At 39.1% G+C, this 17444-nt stretch overlaps 1 protein-coding gene across 8 annotated transcripts in view; it reads right to left on the reverse strand.

Moving 5' to 3' along the window:
- CHD9 (chromodomain helicase DNA binding protein 9) overlaps positions 1-17444 on the reverse strand; it is a 155792-nt gene that overhangs the window by 14459 nt on the left and 123889 nt on the right. For 2 of the 8 annotated variants that reach the window (XM_039241348.1, XM_039241393.1), the window contains exons 29-34: positions 15180-15382; positions 10966-11874; positions 9816-9979; positions 8529-8753; positions 7587-7755; positions 967-1106 (exon numbers count right to left, since the gene is read on the reverse strand). In XM_039241348.1, coding sequence (XP_039097279.1) covers positions 967-1106; positions 7587-7755; positions 8529-8753; positions 9816-9979; positions 10966-11874; positions 15180-15382 — 1810 coding nt within the window. Of the gene's footprint in view, positions 1-966; positions 1107-7586; positions 7756-8480; positions 8754-9815; positions 9980-10965; positions 11875-15179; positions 15383-17444 lie in introns of all 8 variants that reach the window. The other 6 variants (XM_039241337.1, XM_039241383.1, XM_039241375.1 and 3 more) reach the window with 5 other exon arrangements.

The following is a 17444-nucleotide window of genomic DNA, read 5'->3' on the forward strand; positions in this document are numbered from 1 at the left end:
AATGGAAATTTTATTTCTGTGCTTTATCATTCGATTTTTGGTCCAAGGAAGCAAATCTTTTATTTTTTTTTATGTTTTTACAAATAGTTTATTGTCAAATTAGTTTCCACATAACACTCAGTGCTCATCCCCACAAGTGTCCTCCTCCATGCCCATCTCCCTCTCCCCCCCACATCCATCAGTCCTCAGTTTTTGTCAGCATTCAAGAGTCTCTCATGGTTTGCCTCTCTCCCTTTCCCCCACCATTTCCGCCCTTCTTCTCCCCCTTGGTCCTCCGTCAAGTTCCTCCTAATCCTCCTATACGTGCACACATATGATATTTGTCCTTCTCTGCCTGACTTATTTCGCTCAGCATAACACCCTCAAGGTCCATCCATGTTGCTACACATGGCCAGATTTCATTGTTTCTCATTGCCATGTAGTATTCCATGGTATAGATAAACCACATCTTGATCCATTCATCTGTTGATGGACACTTCGGCTCTTTCCATGTTTTAGCTATTGTGGAGAGTGCTGCTATGGACATTGGGGTACATGTGCTCCTATGCATCAGCACTCCTGTATCCCTTGGGCAAATTCCTATTGCTGGGTCATAAGGGAGTTCTATTGTTAGTTTCCTGAGGAACCTCCACACTGTTTTCCAGAGGGGCTGTACCAGTTTACATTCCCACCAACAGTGTAGGAGGGTGCCCGTTTCTCCACATCCTCGCCAGCATCTAGAGTTCTCTGACTGAAGCAAATCTTTTTGAAGAGGAAAAAAGTAAGTTGTTTAAAATTCTTCTAAACTTTTCAAATTTAAAATTTTCATGGATCTTGGGCAGTGGTGGGTTCCTTTGAGATAGAATCCAAAAGTATAATCTAATTTCCTAGTTAATATTTTTATGCTATAAAACATTCATAGAAGAGCAAGTACGTATATTTACTAGGACTGAATTGTGGACTCAAGGATCAGTAGTTTTTACTTACGTGATTAGGTGGTTTATTTCTGTTAAAAAACAGGATGTCAACACCTTCTACATTCTTCCTCCTTCCTCGCCTTTTTTTGACTATCGGCTGGTTGTCTAATCTAACTCCATTGGCACCAAGGGTTGACTGAATGGAAGTACCTAATCAAATTTTAAAAAAATGCAAAACAGTGATCAAAATCTAGATGTTAAGCAAATTAAAAGCAATAATTTTTCTAAATACATGGAAGTGTTCATTTTTATTTTATACCACCCCTATTCCTCATTTGAAAGTTTGGAAAACTATAATCAACTTTTTGACTTGTCTCTTCAAATTCCTCCCCCCTCCCCGAAACTCACACATCTTGTCTTCCTCTCCTTTTTAGAGGAGGAAGTATGTCTTTCTCATGGATAAGACAAACCCTTCTTTCTTCTTTACACGCTTTAATTCCTACGTTTTCTGAAAGCTTGTTTTATCAGTCTACTTTCTTGTGCCAAAATACCCTATTCTACATTAGATTCTTTTCCTCAACTTAAAAACATGGCCTAACTCAAACAACACATAAACCTCTTTCAGCTTTTTATAAATTCCAAAACTTTTGAAAGGCTAGCATTTGTGTGGTTTTTTACACAACCAACTCATTCCTCAGCTTCCCACAGTCGATTCCTGTGCCGGCCTTTGTAAGGATTTTTAAAATCTCCACTGACCTTTTAGTTGCCAAGTTAAGCTGACCTTTATCATTCCACATTTCAGTAGACTCTCAATAAAAATGTCTGCAAGCGGTATGAATTAAAGTTCTACGCATTCAGCCATTTTCCAATAAATATTGATCAAATAGTTTGTACGTAGGTACAAGGTCTTATGATGGTTCAAACAGGAGTTAAACATGGTTTCTGTTCTCAAAAGGTATGTAATCTAGAACTCTCCTTAAAATATTATTAAGGATGAGATGTTTGTTCAAAATAATTCACAGCTTATAGTAAGAAATGCATTTTCAATCAATTCAAGGAAAATTTTTAGAGGAAGTCCAGTGTATCCCTGAATAAGGGGCTGCCCTTTGGCTGTACAACCTTATGGAAGCCGTTTACTTTCATCACATCTCAGTTTCAAAAAGGCACCTTAAGTCATATGGTAAGGAACTGCTAGTTACAATGACTAAAGGCAGGTCTGCCTATAAAAGCACACTAGGAAACTAACATGACTTTCATTAAAATGAAAAGCTTTCATTATTCATAGTGAATTCCATTATAACCAGACTACAAATATTATAAAAGATTTGAAAATACTTTCACTATAGCACATTTTACTTATTTATTTTTTTAAAGGTTTATTTATTTTTATTTATTTATTTTAAGAGAGAGAGAGAGAGAGAGAGAGCGCACGCAAGCAGGAAAGGGGCATAGCAAGGGAGGGACAGAGGATCTGAAGCAGGCTCTGCAGATAGCAATGAGCCTTATGCAGGGCTTGAACCCAAGAGCCTTGAGATCATGACCTGAACTGATGTTAGACACTCAACTGACTGAGCCAACCAGGTGCCTGTAACACATTTTAGCTATAATAATAAAAAAACTTTCCCAAAGTACCATTTTTAAAGTACTATTCTTTTTTATAGGAACTTCTCGTAAGTTTCTATTGTGTTTTTTTTTCTTAACTTTATTTATTTTAAGAGAGAGAGAAAGCATGAGCAAGGGATGGGGCAGAAAGAGAGAGAGAGAAAAAGAGAGAGAGGATCCCAACCACGCTCCGTGACATCAGTGCAGAGCCTAATGCAAGGCTTGAACTCACAAACTGTGAGATCATGACCTGAGCCAAAATCAAGAGTCAGAAGCTCAACTGACTGAGCCACCCAGGTGCCACATGACTTCCTATTTTAATATGAATGAAATACCTTATAATCAGCCCTTTACCTGCAGGACCCCAACCCTCAATACCTGCCCCAGGTCAGTTTTTACGTTGTCTATGATCCAGGTTCACCTTCTCTAAGCAGGCTCTGATTTCATAAAATATCTCTCCAGTAGGAATTTACACATACCAGCTAGGTCAATCTTATCACAAAACCATACTATCAAGTCTCTGGTTCATGCTATTTCCTGCTCCTCTTGCACCTCTCCCACGAAAGCCACTTTCCAGAAAGACCATTATCTAATGTTCCCCTTATACATCCTTTTCAATTCTACCTCTTCCAGAGGACTTTGCCTAAGTTTCTAGACAGCAGTGACTTCCCTCTTCTCTGGTAATTGATTAACTATAATGTGTTGTTTTGTTAATGTATTGTGTAACATTTAAAAATTTTTAGGGGCACCTGGGAGGCTCAGTCGGTTAAGTGTCCGACTTCAGCTCAGGTCATGATCTCATGGCTCGTCAGTTCAAGCCCTGTGTAGGGCTCAGTGCTAACAGTTAGCTCAGAGCCTGTAGCCTGCTTCAGATTCTGTGTCTCCCTCTCTCTTTGCCCCACCCCTGCTCACGCTGTCTCAATCTCTCTCTCTCTCTCTCTCAGAAATAAATAAAATAAATAAATAATAAAAATTTTAAATATGTATTTATATTTGAGACAGAGAGACAAAGTACAAGAGGGGGTGGGGCAGAGAGAGAGGGAGACACAGAATCCAAAGCAGGTTCCAGGCTCTGAGCTGTCAGCACAGAGGCCAGCACCAGGCTTGAACCCATGAACCGGGAGATCATGACCTGATCGGAAGTCAGACACTTAACCGACTGAGCCACACAGGCACCCCAATGTCTTACTTATATTTTAACATGTAGGTCTTAGTCTACCAAGCAACTGAAAGGTAGACAGTGTCTATATTTCTTTTTTACCTTCCCTTTAGTACTATTTCCAGTATGATATAAAAAAGTACTTAATATAATTATCTCTGGAAAAACAACTGCATATGAACCTAAGTGTACATTTATAAACATATCCTATTTGGCAATTCATCAACATACTCTATTTGGCCAGTTAAATACTACTGTGATGCCCTTCTCTTTCTTAAAAAAACCAAGCTATCATGATTTATTTTTGAGGGTGATTTTTATAAACATTACTGATTTATGCTAGAATCCAAAATGGAAAAGTTAACTTAATCTCCTTTATAAAGTCTGTATTGCCTTTATTGTAGATGTAATTATAACACTATTAAAAATAGCTTCTTTCTGCTGAAAGTCTACTACGTGCCATACACTGAATAAGGATTAACAAGTGTTTTCTTAAATCACTGAAAACAACAAAATCATAGATGTATTAATATTATTATTTTTTCATTAAAATTGTTTTTGAGAGAGAGAGAGCACACTCATGTGAGAGAGAGTGGGGAGGGGCAGAGGGCCAGAGAGAATCTTAAGCAGGCTCATGCTCAGCACGAGGCCCAATGCGGGCTTGATTCCACAACCACGAGGTCATGACCTAAGCAGTAATCAAGAGTCGGGTGCTCAACCAACTGAGCCACCCGGCTGCCCCGGCACAGAAGCAATACTAAGCCTGTTTTGTAAATGAGCTCAGAAACATTAAGTTACTGGCCTAATGTCACAGCTGGCAAATGACAGGATGAAAGTGGAGGTTGTTCGGCTCCGTCACCATCCTCTGTTCACTATTCCAGGTAGTTTCTGGAATAGGCTCTTTGGTTTTGTCTTATTGTAATTTATGCTACTTTACTATCTTTTTCACTAATTAAATTACATTACAACCTGCATCTTTATTGGAAACTTTCAGATAAAATTCTGAGGGACCCATATGAATGTAAAAAGGGCCTAGGCTTTGGAATACTAAGAATTATAAATAATAGCACTTATTCTGCATCTAATTTTAAAACCTGTGAGGTACCTAATTTTAAGATTGGTTTAGCATCTAATTATGTACCAGACTCCATATTAGCCACTCTACATATATTATTTAGCTCACCCAACAACTCTTTCCTACCCCAACCCTTCATTTCATAAACAAGGGAATAAATTATTAAGAGATGTTCTAAGAGTTGAATAGTAAGGCAAATCTAGATTTTACATTTTTAATTCTTTTTTTTTTTTAATATTTTTATTTATTTCTAGGAGAGAGAGAGAGAGACAGCATGAGCAGGGGAGGGTCAGAGAGAGAGGGAGTCACAGACTGAAACAGGCTCCAGGCTCTGAGCTGGCAGTCAGCACAGAGTCCGACGCGGGGCTCGAACCCACGAACTGCGAGATCATGACCTAAGCGAAAGTCGGACGCTTAACCGACTAAGCCACCTAGGCGCCCCTACATTTTTAATTCTTAAGATGGATGAGATACAATGCTTAGATGGTAACTCTGTAGGTTTAATGTCTGAGGCTTTTTAATATTTTGCATAGCTGCAGATTAGTGTCACAATTACTATTTATACTATTAAAAATAGTACTTACCAAAGTAACCTTTAAGTAACCTTAAAGGTGAAGACTGTACAACGTTCAGCTGCAATAGCAATAAAATGTTCAGATGATCTTAGTGTCAATCCCATTTTGTGGTGGAGTTACCAAAGTACAAGAAATAGTATTTCTTTTTTTTTAAAATTTTAAATGTTTTTTTAAAAAATTATTTCTGAGAGAGAGCATGAGCAGGGGAGGGTCAGAGAGAGAGGGAGACACAGAATCTGAAACAGGCTCCAGGCTCTGAGCTAGCTGTCAGCACAGAGCCCGATGCGGGTCTTGAACCCATGAACTGTGAGATCATGACATGAGCTGAAGTCGGACACTTAAGTGACTGAGCCAGCTAGGTGCCCCAAGAAATGGTATTTCTAAACCCCACTTAGGTTAGTCAAAAGAACCCACAGCTTATCTTCCCCATTTGTTCCCATTTTTTTCTAGAAACACAGAGCTCCTTTAATACACTATTCTTAATGAAAAGCAGTTTGGGGACTGGTACTTCAGTAGTAGAAGCATTGCTGATTCACATTTGAACTGCAGTCTGTACCTTTGTGAAAGTCCAGCAACTAGAGAATTACAACGAGTGGTTAAGGAATCTGTAAGGGGCCGAAGTAATACTGACGGTATTAACTTTTAATTTAATTATGGTTTATAATTAAAAAGTTGTGACAGCAGCAATTGGGAATAGCAATCCATTTAACACTTATAACACAGCATTATTTTCCCAAATCGTAGGAGTCCCACACGCTGTGCTCACACACAACAGGATTCTGACATGTTTCCCAATCCTGCATGGTAGCCAGGTCTAGTAGAATACCGAAACAGGGCCCTCAGCCTTCTCCAAAGGGTAGATGTAATGGAAACCCAAGTCATCAATCTGCTTTAATTGAAAACCTGCATTTTGTAAAGACTCAGCTGATCATGAGTAAAATTCTCAATTTTTGATACTGCACTTTAAAAGGGATACAGATAAATTAAAGCACACTAGACCAAGATCAATAAAGCAAAATGAAACAAAACTTCTTACAGACCTCAGTGCCTACAGAGCACACAGCATGTGACATCAACTTGGTATCTAATAAATACTCTTAATTCAAACTGTTAAAAGGTTAGAAGAGATACAGTCCCAAGAGGAGGAAGTATGATCACTGCTTTCAAAATGTTAAGATGATCATGCAAACACAGGAATAGGTTAATTCTCAGATGCCTTTATATTTTTCCTAATTTAAAAAAAATTAAGTTTACTTATTTATTTTGAGAGACAAAGTGGGGAGGAGAAGACAGAGTGGGAGAGAGAGAATCCCAAGCAGGCTCCACGCTGTCAGCACAGAGCCTGATGTGGGGCTTGAACCCACGAACTGTGAGATCATGACCTAAAGTGAGATTAAGAGTCAAATGCTTAATGGACTGAGCCATCCAGGTGCCCCAAACTTTATTTTTTAAAAAATATTTATTTATGAGAGAGAGAGAGAGAGAGCACACAAGCGTGCTCACCAGGGGAGGAGGGGCAGAGAGAGAGGGAGAGAGAGAATCTTAAGCAGATTCTACATCTAGTACAGAGTCCGCTGCGTGGCTTGATCTCACAAACTGCGAGATCAAGACCTGAGCTAAAACCAAGAGTCAGACGCTCAACCATCTGAGCCTGCCTGGCACCCCTGTGATGGCTTTAAAGACAGAATTTCAATCACTCAGAAAGAACAATTGCAAGCAAAATTTGCTTCCAAGTAAGAAGGAATTTTGTGATAATTAGAGCTGCCCAGTAATATAAATGGCTGTTGAAGGTACTAACAATCTTTTTTCTGTAAATATTCCAACAGAATGAAAGATTATCTTTCAGGGATTGGTCATGATATTTCCTGTACCCCAAAGACAACTGGAGTGCACTATCTCGAAAGTCTTTCTAAAACTTCTCATTTTAACCTCCTCTACAAATCACCATTCATTTGTGATTTAGGTGTTTGCTTCTGAATTCATAATTTGCTTTTATATTGAAAAGTTGTTTGAGCTTTTATCTGCATAAAGTGACTCGACAGAATATTTCCACCCAAATATTTAAATCCCCAAAACCAAACTGCACCCTGCTTTAAAACGTCAGTTTAAAAGCCTCAACAGGTTTTTAAGAACTAAAATTATATTGATTAACTTACAGACTTAAAAGAGACCCTGGCATTAGAGGATGCATGACTTTTTTTAGAAGAATAAATACAAGAGGATTTGGAAAAGGTGGCAGGAGTATTTCCTGCTGCAGCAATTATTATGACCATATTCACCTGACACCGGCACGGATTTGGGGAAGTTGGCGAGGCTGGTCTCTGACGCGCTCTGCAGGTCCCGAAGCCGAGCGAGGTACTGCTGCTGCCCCAGGGCACTGTCTTCACTGTCGAACGGTCTTTTCTGAGCAAGGCCTTGCTTCTGAAATGTCAACTTCAAACCACCTTCCTGTTAACAAACACCATTATTAAGAAAGAAATGATTAGAAAAATAACTCATTTCAGGTTATTAAGAGAATTTTCTTAGAAAAAGTGAAGTAAAAACGCTGAAAAGTTAATCATCTTTGTATTCAGAAATGAACTAAAGAAAAAGAACATCAATCGATTTCTATATGTTTTCTATTTTAAATGAAAAAAATAACCAAGTACTACATACACTTTTCTGAGCAAAACAAAGTTTTTCATGTGACTAGTACATTGGAAAACTATCAGCTTGAGATATCCTTCTCTATGTACATTATTCAGATGACATTTTAGAGGACGTTACCCACGTATTAGACAATGAATAATCAATTTAGCTTCAAAAATCACACTGAAAAATGAAATGTTACCAAGAACAGGGCATGCTAAATGTTTAAAAGAGAAAGTGCACTGACATACCATTTAAATATTATATAAAAGAACCAAAACAATTAGAATTTGTCAGACTGTTTAAGAAAGCATTCTTGATTGGCAGGACTATTTTCAGAAGTATAGGTAGAGAAACATATTTAATGATGATCCTTCTAGTAGGATATTCAAGTCTAATAACCTGGATATCAAAAAGAAAACAATCCAAATACCAGAAAACAAGTATGTGAAGGAAGTAAGAGTGAGAGCAGGCAGCCACTTGCAGAAAAAGCATGCTGCACACGCAATCGCAATCGGGTCCTAGGGCAATAAAAATAAACATACGTCTTTGATTTTCACTGTAAACTCCTTTTCTCGTACATGCTTCTTCACCTTTGACATCTGTGTTGACTGATCATGTTCTTCTTTAACACCAGAGCCAGGGGGAGTGGATACACTGGGTTCGCTGTACTCTGTAGCTGCACCAGGACTGTCCAGCAGTTTTGTGGTATAGAAAGAGGCCACTGTGTTGGCATCGTAACTTCTTCTAGCAGAAGGCCACTTCCCTTTCAGAACTGTTTGACAGATACTGTCCAGCCGGTTGATCATCACACGATCCTGGAAAAGCATGCAACATCAAAGTGTGATTTCAATAATCAGGCCAGACTTTTGGAGATAAAATGGCTCAGGGCCTCAATGGATTTAACCTTGGTACAACATGTGTGCATTTGGTATGTGTACGTATTCTCACATACATACATAATTCTATAAGCATTAAAGTACAAATTGTCATTGGAGTCCAAAAATATATGATAGAAATAGTCTTCTTAATTTCATTTATTTTTTAAAGTAGGTTTCACGCCCAATACGGGGCTTGAAACCACAACCCCAAGACCAGAGCAGAGATCAAGAGTTGGATGCTTAACCCACTGAGTCACCCAGGCGCCTCAGCCTTCTGTTACTTTCATAATTATACAAGTAATATAATTCAAACAATTCAGAAGTAGGTAACAGTAGAGTTCTCCACTCCCTCATTAAACAACCTCACTCCTAACGGTAAGACTCTTATACTAGTCTAGCCACATACTGAAAGAATTGTATTGATCCAATCTGAACTTCTACCACTGAAAGTACATGTACTTAAATGAACTTTTTAAAAAATGGTTGTTTTAATTTACTTTTGAGAGAGAGAGAGGCAAAGAGAGAGAGAATGCCAAGCAGGCTCCATGCTGTCCATGCAGGGCCTGATGCAGGGTTGCATCTCATGAAGTGTGAGATCATGACCTGAGCCAAAACCAAGAGTCAGATGCTTAACTGACTGAGTCAGCCAGGTGCCCCAAATGAACTTATTTTTTTGAAGTCATAAACGGCTACGGTAAATTTCTTCAAGGAGACTCAGTTCAAAGCATCTATTCTAAATAAGCCCTTGAATGCTGTATGTGAATGTTAGCATCCATGATCTCTTATTCTAAACATTCTAAGGTTATGTTGAGAAATATACACATTCAAGTACACCTATTTACTTGATCACGGTAGTTGATACTTTTGATACTAACACCAAAATGCCATCCTATGTTTTATAGTGGCCTATTTTTCCACATAGTAAGAGTATCTACCATGAAAGCAACATAGAGAAATACTCAAAAAATGACCTGTTCTAGCAAGACACTATTCATTTACCTTTGGCCAATATGAGGCTGCTAGCATGTATCCTCCTTGCAAGATGTAAGCGGACTCTGGGGTCCCATTGTTCATCTGGAAACTATCTTGGGTCTCATCCTGGGTAGTGCTCAGTGACGCAACACTTTCCTCATCGTAGGCTTTCACGTGAGGGGTGCCTTCTGCTAAGAACAATTATAACTGTTTTTAAAAAGATCGCATAAAACAATTTTATATATACTTTTCAAATCTTACATAATTATTCAAAGGGAAAAGTTACAAGTAAAAACAAATGGTAAAAAAGGAAAAAAAAATCCACCTAGAATACAATAAAGTATGCCTTGTTTAAAAAAATTAGCACAAAAGCAAAATAAGTGGCATTTTGAGGGGGAAGGGTTAACAAAACATCCCTTTCTGCATGGGAATCTGACCCTCAGTTAACCCTGTAGGGTCTGCCTCCCTGTAAACATATAAACGCCAGAATGATAAGGGCATTTGGACTGACGGGACCGTAAAAACCCGAGGAGCACACGGAAATCCTCTTGGGAGGGGCCTGTCCTGGCGGCTGCCCTGAAACTCAGGCCCCCGAGGTCGTTACAGGAGACGCTGGTCTCTGCAGGATCTGAGGCGCCTTAGGCCGGACTGGCTCTTGCACCCGCTCACCGTCCAGCATTGCCTGGCACCTGCACTGCAGGCTGCAGCAAGGACGCCTACGGGAGAGGGCCACCTGACACTCCTCTGCAGACAACTAGTTCCTGTGTCGCACTGTCCACTCGGAACCCCTTGGCAGTAGGGCCTATGATACTCTTGCTGGTCTGACTGCTTCATCTAGGACTCTTGGTGGCTGTCACAGAATATGACCTTGATTTGTTCACTGATCAGCATGTTCAGAAAAAATGGAACACTAAGTTGAAGGCGATCACGAAGAAATACCTTACTGTGTAAAATGTCTAATTTCTGTCTGATTAGCCCATTTTGCAATGCCTTGAATATCGAATAGGGACTGTGTACCATTAACACTTGTTTCCTTTTTGGTAGTGCTTCTCTATGAAAATCTGTACATATAAAACCGGGTTAACACTTGTAAAACGTGCTTAAATTACGTGAACCGAATTCTTTTTCATTTTCCCTTGAAATGTCTGAAAAGAGCAAAAGCATTTTATGCATATACCTCGCTTTGGGACTTCTTCTTCTTCACTGTCACTTTCTTCTGATGAAGATGAAGAGGAGGATGATGAGGAAGAGGATGAGGATGAGGATGAAGACGATGCTGAAGAACAGGAGGAGGATGAAGAGGAACTAGAGCCTGATCGAGAGTCGGAACAAGAGGAGGAGGAAGACGAGGAAGAAGATGATCTGGAAGAACAGGATGATCTCTCAGAATCAGAGTCAGACTCAGAACTAGATTCGGATCCTCTTTTGTGGACTCGCTGTTTCTTAGAAGCTGGGTTTGGAGTTAGGGGTTCTGTTCTGGCTGCAACCATGCGTCTGTCTGTTTCACCTTTTCCACCAGATTTCTGGTCTCCAGTGGCCTGCGGTAAAACACCGTTCTTTGGACTTACAGGCTCAGACTTTATTAGTGTCCTGGTTTCCTCAGAAGACATAGATTCTTCTTCAGAAGACTGAGGCTCCTCTTTAAGATTTTCACTTTTAACTTTCATATCCTCTAGAATAATACCTTTAGCATCTAGGAGCCTAGGTAGAGAGGTAAGAGGAGAAGCAGAAAGTGCTACTTGATATTGCTGTAAAAGTGGGGTAGAAGTCCTTGAAGAAGCCATCTTACTTTGACTGTAGTTCCTTTGAGCTGCCATAAAGGAGAGTTCAGGATCACGAAGAATGTGATAGTCTGTTCGGCTCACCCCATGTTTAGCAGCTCCAATGAGCAAGTCCCTGTCATGAGGGCCACATTCCCACCAGACTGGCAAGTCTGGATTTGGATGGCAAAGCTTCAAGCGTTCAAACAACTGTGGATGTCGGAGGGCCTGTTCCCGTACTTTCCTTAGAAGTTCAATGCGATACAAAGTCCTGGAAGCACGTTCTTCTGTGATTGGCTGGATAAAAATATTTGGATCCACCAATTCTATGTTAAAACGAGAATAAAAACATTAAGCTCAGAAACACTTTATTACAGATTTAAACAAATAATGCAACTTCTAAAATGTAACTCTACTTGATATCATGGTGTAGTTCCCAGAATTTCTTTTTAATATTTTTAAATGAGGAAAAACATAAATTTTTAAAAGAAGTACCAAAATCCATCCATACATACAGTGGATCTTCTGAAAGTAGGGAAAACATGACATTTTGGGGAAATATGATAATGTAACTAAGAATTTACTTTTAAGAAATTCCCTATGAGCTGTCCTTTACTAACCTGTCTTTTTTTTAAAAAAAATTTTTAAATGTTTGTTTTTGAGAGACACAGCACGAGTGGGGGAAGGGTAGACAGAGAGAAGGAGACACAGAACCTAAACAGGCTCCAGGCTCTGAGCTGTCAGCACAGAGCCAGATGCGGGGCTCGAACCTGGGAACAGCGAGGTCATAACCTAGGCTGAAGTTGGACGCTTAACTGATTGAGCCACCCAGGCACCCCACTATTCTGTGTCTTGGAAGATAAAAACACTTACTTGAACTCATTTATAAATACACATTAAAACCTTTAAATCATACCCGATAAACAAACAGAAGTTCTCATATTTCTAGCCGCAACAAGGAAATTCAGGGCATTGCAGTGAACTCACAGGAACACCAAAGGCTTTCTTAAAATTTGAGGGAAATGCAGGAACACTGTTAAACGCTATGTGAAGCAATGGCTTGATCTGGTTCAGTTTCAACATTAGATCTTGCTATATTCCCTTTGATGCGGTTTTATCTTTGTGGGCAGAGATACTGACAGTTCAAAAAAACATAGGGGCTTGTAGAAATAATGCGGGACCCACTTAAAGAAGCTCATAATGGCCTAATTTAGAACAATTTGAGTATCAAAATAGAGCATTGGGTTCTAACCTACAGAGTAAAATAAATATGAGTCCATTCTGATAGGAATACATAAATAATTGATTAGCAGATGAAATGGAAACAACAGTTTTTGCTTGCAGCAGAATTCCACAGTAAAAGCTGTTACACCCAGGGATCTATGCATGCATACTAATGTCAATGTGTGGAAGCTTGAGGAGAAACAGGATTTGTGTGTCTCAAAGTATCTCCTCAAGATATCTGTTGACTGCAGGGGAAAAGACAGCAATTTTACATGGGAGAAACACAGCAAAAACTAGCATAACCCAGCAATCAAGGGCAACACCATCAGTGTTGGCTATATTGACATCATGAACCCATGATATGTTCTGAGAGGGACACATCATTTCTCTTGACCTCTTGACAAAAATGCATAACCTCAATGCAATAAAATGAAAACCTAAGAGAAATCCAAATTGAGGGATTTGTGGCAAAATAACCCACTGATATTTTTCAAATGTGTCAGGGCCATAGAAGACGAGAGAAACTGAGGGTCTGTTACAGACTGTAGGAAGCTAAGGGGAAAGACCAGCTAACTACAATGTGGGACCCTGGAACACAAAAGTCCATCAGTGGACAAACCAGTGAGATCTGACTAGGTATTAGTTAATAGCATTGTACTGTTAGGTTCCTAGTCTGATAATTATACCATAATTTGTCATGTAAGATTTTAACATTAGGGGAGGCAAAGAGAGAGGTATATGGAAATGGAGTTCAGAATAAAAAGTTAAAAAAGAAAAAGGACCACGCAAACATCAATGTGGAACAGGAAACAAGAGTGGCGTACCCAGCCCACCTCCAGCCAGGATCTGAGAGTTAGACAGTGCCTGACAGGCATATACATCTCATTAAGGAGTAACTGCGGTTATTTAAGAGAGAAAAGTAGTATTTTCTCTTCCAATATTATGTTTTCAAACAATTACTAGATTGTTGGAAACTAATACTTGTTAAGTTGTTTGGATCTAATTATTCATTAAACAGAACTACTGGCCTCAGGTGCTATAAAAAATTACTGAGACAGTAAGGGCTCTACGAACTGAGGAAGTTTGGAAAACTGATCTAAGTAAAACTTCACTCAAATTTCTAACAAGAAAACTACGTTTTCAATCATTATTTAGTAATTAACCCTTTCCTTTTTAAAACTGGAGTCAAAGTGGTTAATTTATTCACCACATTTTATATTGCTTTTGGGAATTATGAAAAGAAAGAAAAGAAAGAAATGAGGGCTTCTTAAAAACCATAAATAATAGAAGACACAATACTTTGCTCTATCTCTTTAAACCCATGGAGAGTTTCTCAAAAGGCCTGTAAGTAGACTACTCCTGAATTATCTGGTATTTGGGTAATCAAGGGACAAGCTACTCTATTCAGTAAACTGACAAGAGATCTGTTAGGACATAAAATCAAAACAAACAAACAAATCCACACTAAATTTATGTTTTGATTAGCCATTTATATTTTTACTATGAAATAGGAGTAGGAAGCCACTGGGTTTAGCAGTCAGAGATCATACTCAACAAAGAATGGAGATAGCTGTTTAAAATAGCATGATTGAGAGGAATTGCTGCCAGAATGAGCTGTTTCTCTGGGCTTCAAAGATGATGAAAGTCGCCCTTCTGGGTGAATCTGCCGTGCCTGGGCTGAGCACTAGCACCTCTGATTGTTTGCTTATTTATTTTTAAGGCTCTGGGTGATTTTTTTTCCTACTAAAACTCTTTGAAATGTCTTTAGAGCGGAGGCCTCTTTCTCTGCAAAATTATTCATTGACAAAGCCCTCTAAAACAGTTCCTTTAAGATGGACTAAAACTCGGGGCGCCTGGGTGGCTCAGTTGGTTAAGCGTCTGACTTTGGCTCAGGTCATGATCTCACCGTTGGTGGGTTCGAGCCCCATGTTGGGCTCTGTGCTGACAGCCAGTTCAGAGCCTGGAGCCTGTTTCAGATTCTGTATCTCCCTCTCTCTCTGATCCTCCCCTACTCACGCTGTCTGTCTGTCTGTCGGTCTCTCTCAGAAATAAATAAAACATTAAAAAAAATTAAAGAAAAAAAAAGATGGGAATAAAACTATAGGTTAGTTCTATCTACCAGAAGCTACCATCTATCTTCTGCCTCCCTCTGATCATCAATCTAATATTGAATAAGCATTGACTATTCCTCAAAACTCAAGGTGTAACCTTATTCTCCTTTGATCTCATTATAAAAAGCGGGATTAACAAACAGAGGGAATCTCTGAATATAGTTAACTGAGAATTTTGAAAAATAACTGATGTGTTGAATTAGACAGTATTAAAATTAAAACATTTGGAAATTTCAAAATTTTAGTGATTTTTGCTTCTTTGACCAAAACCAGGAAGAAAAAAATTTTATACTTACCATCTTTGGAAGGAAGACGACAAACCCTCCGACACATAGACATGAATGCATATAAATACTTCTCCAAACTATCATCAGTTTTCTTATGCAGCCTAGCCATAGCTCTAAATTTTGTCCAGTCGAATTGGCCTCTGTCAGGATCAAATACCACTCCAAATGTAGACACAACTCTATAAAAGTCAGCTTCTTCTCTTCTTGTCCATCTATTTTGAGTCAGATTAAAGAAAGCGCCACATTCATCATTAAAACAAATATTTATTAACGCTCAATATAATGACTCTAATAAAATTTAAAACATTTCAAGCACCTAACACTTTAAAGGATTAAATGCAAGGGTACTGCCTTGCAAATACATGCTAGTTGACTCGTCTGTCCAACCATGGTTCCCTTCCTTCAGAAAAGAATAGTTTTCTGCACATCTGCTATGTAAGAAAATATGCAGGGGATGTAAGATTATGTGAGACATGATGACCCTACCTTTAAGGAAATGATGAAACATTTCAAACATATTTCTGGTGTAAGGTGGTATGCTATAGTTGAATGTGTTCTAGGAAGCAAGGATCTTAGGAGAGTGCGGAAGACAGGAGGTCCAGTTCAGACTTGAGTGATCAAGAAAGCATCACAGAAGTAAGTGGCTTTTAAGAAGGAACAAGACTAAGATCAGGTAGGGAATTCTAAGAAGCGGGCACAGTATAAGCAAAGTAGGAAGTAATCTACATTTTGGGGAGATGATGAGCATTCCAGTTTGAGAAGGATATGGCTCATATTGGGGGCAGGAGGAGATAGGATGGGGGTCATACTATGAAACACTCCACATGCCTGGCTAAAAATACTCTCTATTCAGTTGAGAGCTCCTTCAGAGGGTAATATTACACTCACCTACCACAGATCTCCAGTCTAACTTATAGACACTTTTAAGTTAACCCTGGTTAACTTAAGGAATTGTGTGAATGAGAAAGAGTGTATGAAACCTTTGAAAAACATCAACAGGCCATTTTTATCATACCGCTACATTAAGGAGATTCATGTAATAATGTTGCAAAAACAGCCTGGGAAACCAATAAAATCTTATAAACCTTACACCTGGGTGGTAAAAGTAGGCACAGAACAGGAAGGATGAATTAGAAAACTACACAGAACACACAAAAATAGAATTTACAACATACGAAGGCAAGACAGAGAAAGGAAAAATGTCCTTACAACATCTTATATTAGTGTGATAATGAGTAATTTATTTGGATAAGTGCTCTATGAGTGCAGGAACAGAGTACTGTGAGCTGGCCTATTTGAGAAAAAAAATTAATACAAGAGATAGGACAGGTATTGAGTTCTAAAGGATGGGCTAGGCATGGGCTAAAGAGGAGGAAGAAAAGTGTCCCAGATGGTAGGAACAACACAAGCCAGGGTACCGTGTCAAGAATATGTAGGATATTATGGCTAATATGAGGGTATAGTACTGGATAGAATTAGAAATGCATGCTGACATCTAAACTGAAGAACCTCTTAGACTGAGGCTTAAGAACTTAAACTTTATATTTACAGTAAGTAAGGAGCCATTGAATACATGAGAAAACTAGTATTTTAGGAAGATCAATCCAGATCTGACAGACCAAGGGAAAATGTATGTGGTAGGTTAAAGACGGCCATAAATTCTTTGCCAATCTTCCCATGGAGAGGTGCACTCACTTTCCCTTTCCCTTTCAGCTTGGTTGGCCCTGTGACTTTTTTGACCCATAGAAAGTAGCAGAAGTGACACTCTGTAATTGCTGAGGCTGGGCCTTAAGAAATCCCCAGCATCTATTGCCTTGGTCACTGGGAATGCTCTCCTCATTCGAGCTCCCAGCTGGGAGCCCAGCACCAATGGCCAGCCATGTGAGCGAGGCCACTTCCTACCTTCTGGCCATCTCAGCACTCCTGCCAATAACACGGGAAGCAGAAGAACCACCTGGTCAACCCACAGAATCATGAGAAATAAAAAATTGATGTTTCAGTCACCACATTTTGGGGTGAGCTATTATGCAGCTGTACATAACTAAAACAGTGTATTTACAGACGTAGTAGTGTCGGAAGAAGACTATGTCTAGGACACTGAAAATCTTGTTTCAGATGAATTAAATTCTGGTTATGATGGATGTGATGCAAATAATACAAAAGAACAATGATATATTTTCCAGAGAACATCTGAGGATCCAGGTTTAACAAGGAGGCCAGGCTATTGCTAAACATCACTATTCTTTTCAGTGTACTCTATCCCCTTTAAGAAGT

This window comes from Hyaena hyaena, unplaced genomic scaffold, assembly GCF_003009895.1.
Source record: "Hyaena hyaena isolate Hyena2069 unplaced genomic scaffold, ASM300989v1 scaffold_7, whole genome shotgun sequence".
NCBI lineage: Eukaryota > Metazoa > Chordata > Mammalia > Carnivora > Hyaenidae > Hyaena > Hyaena hyaena.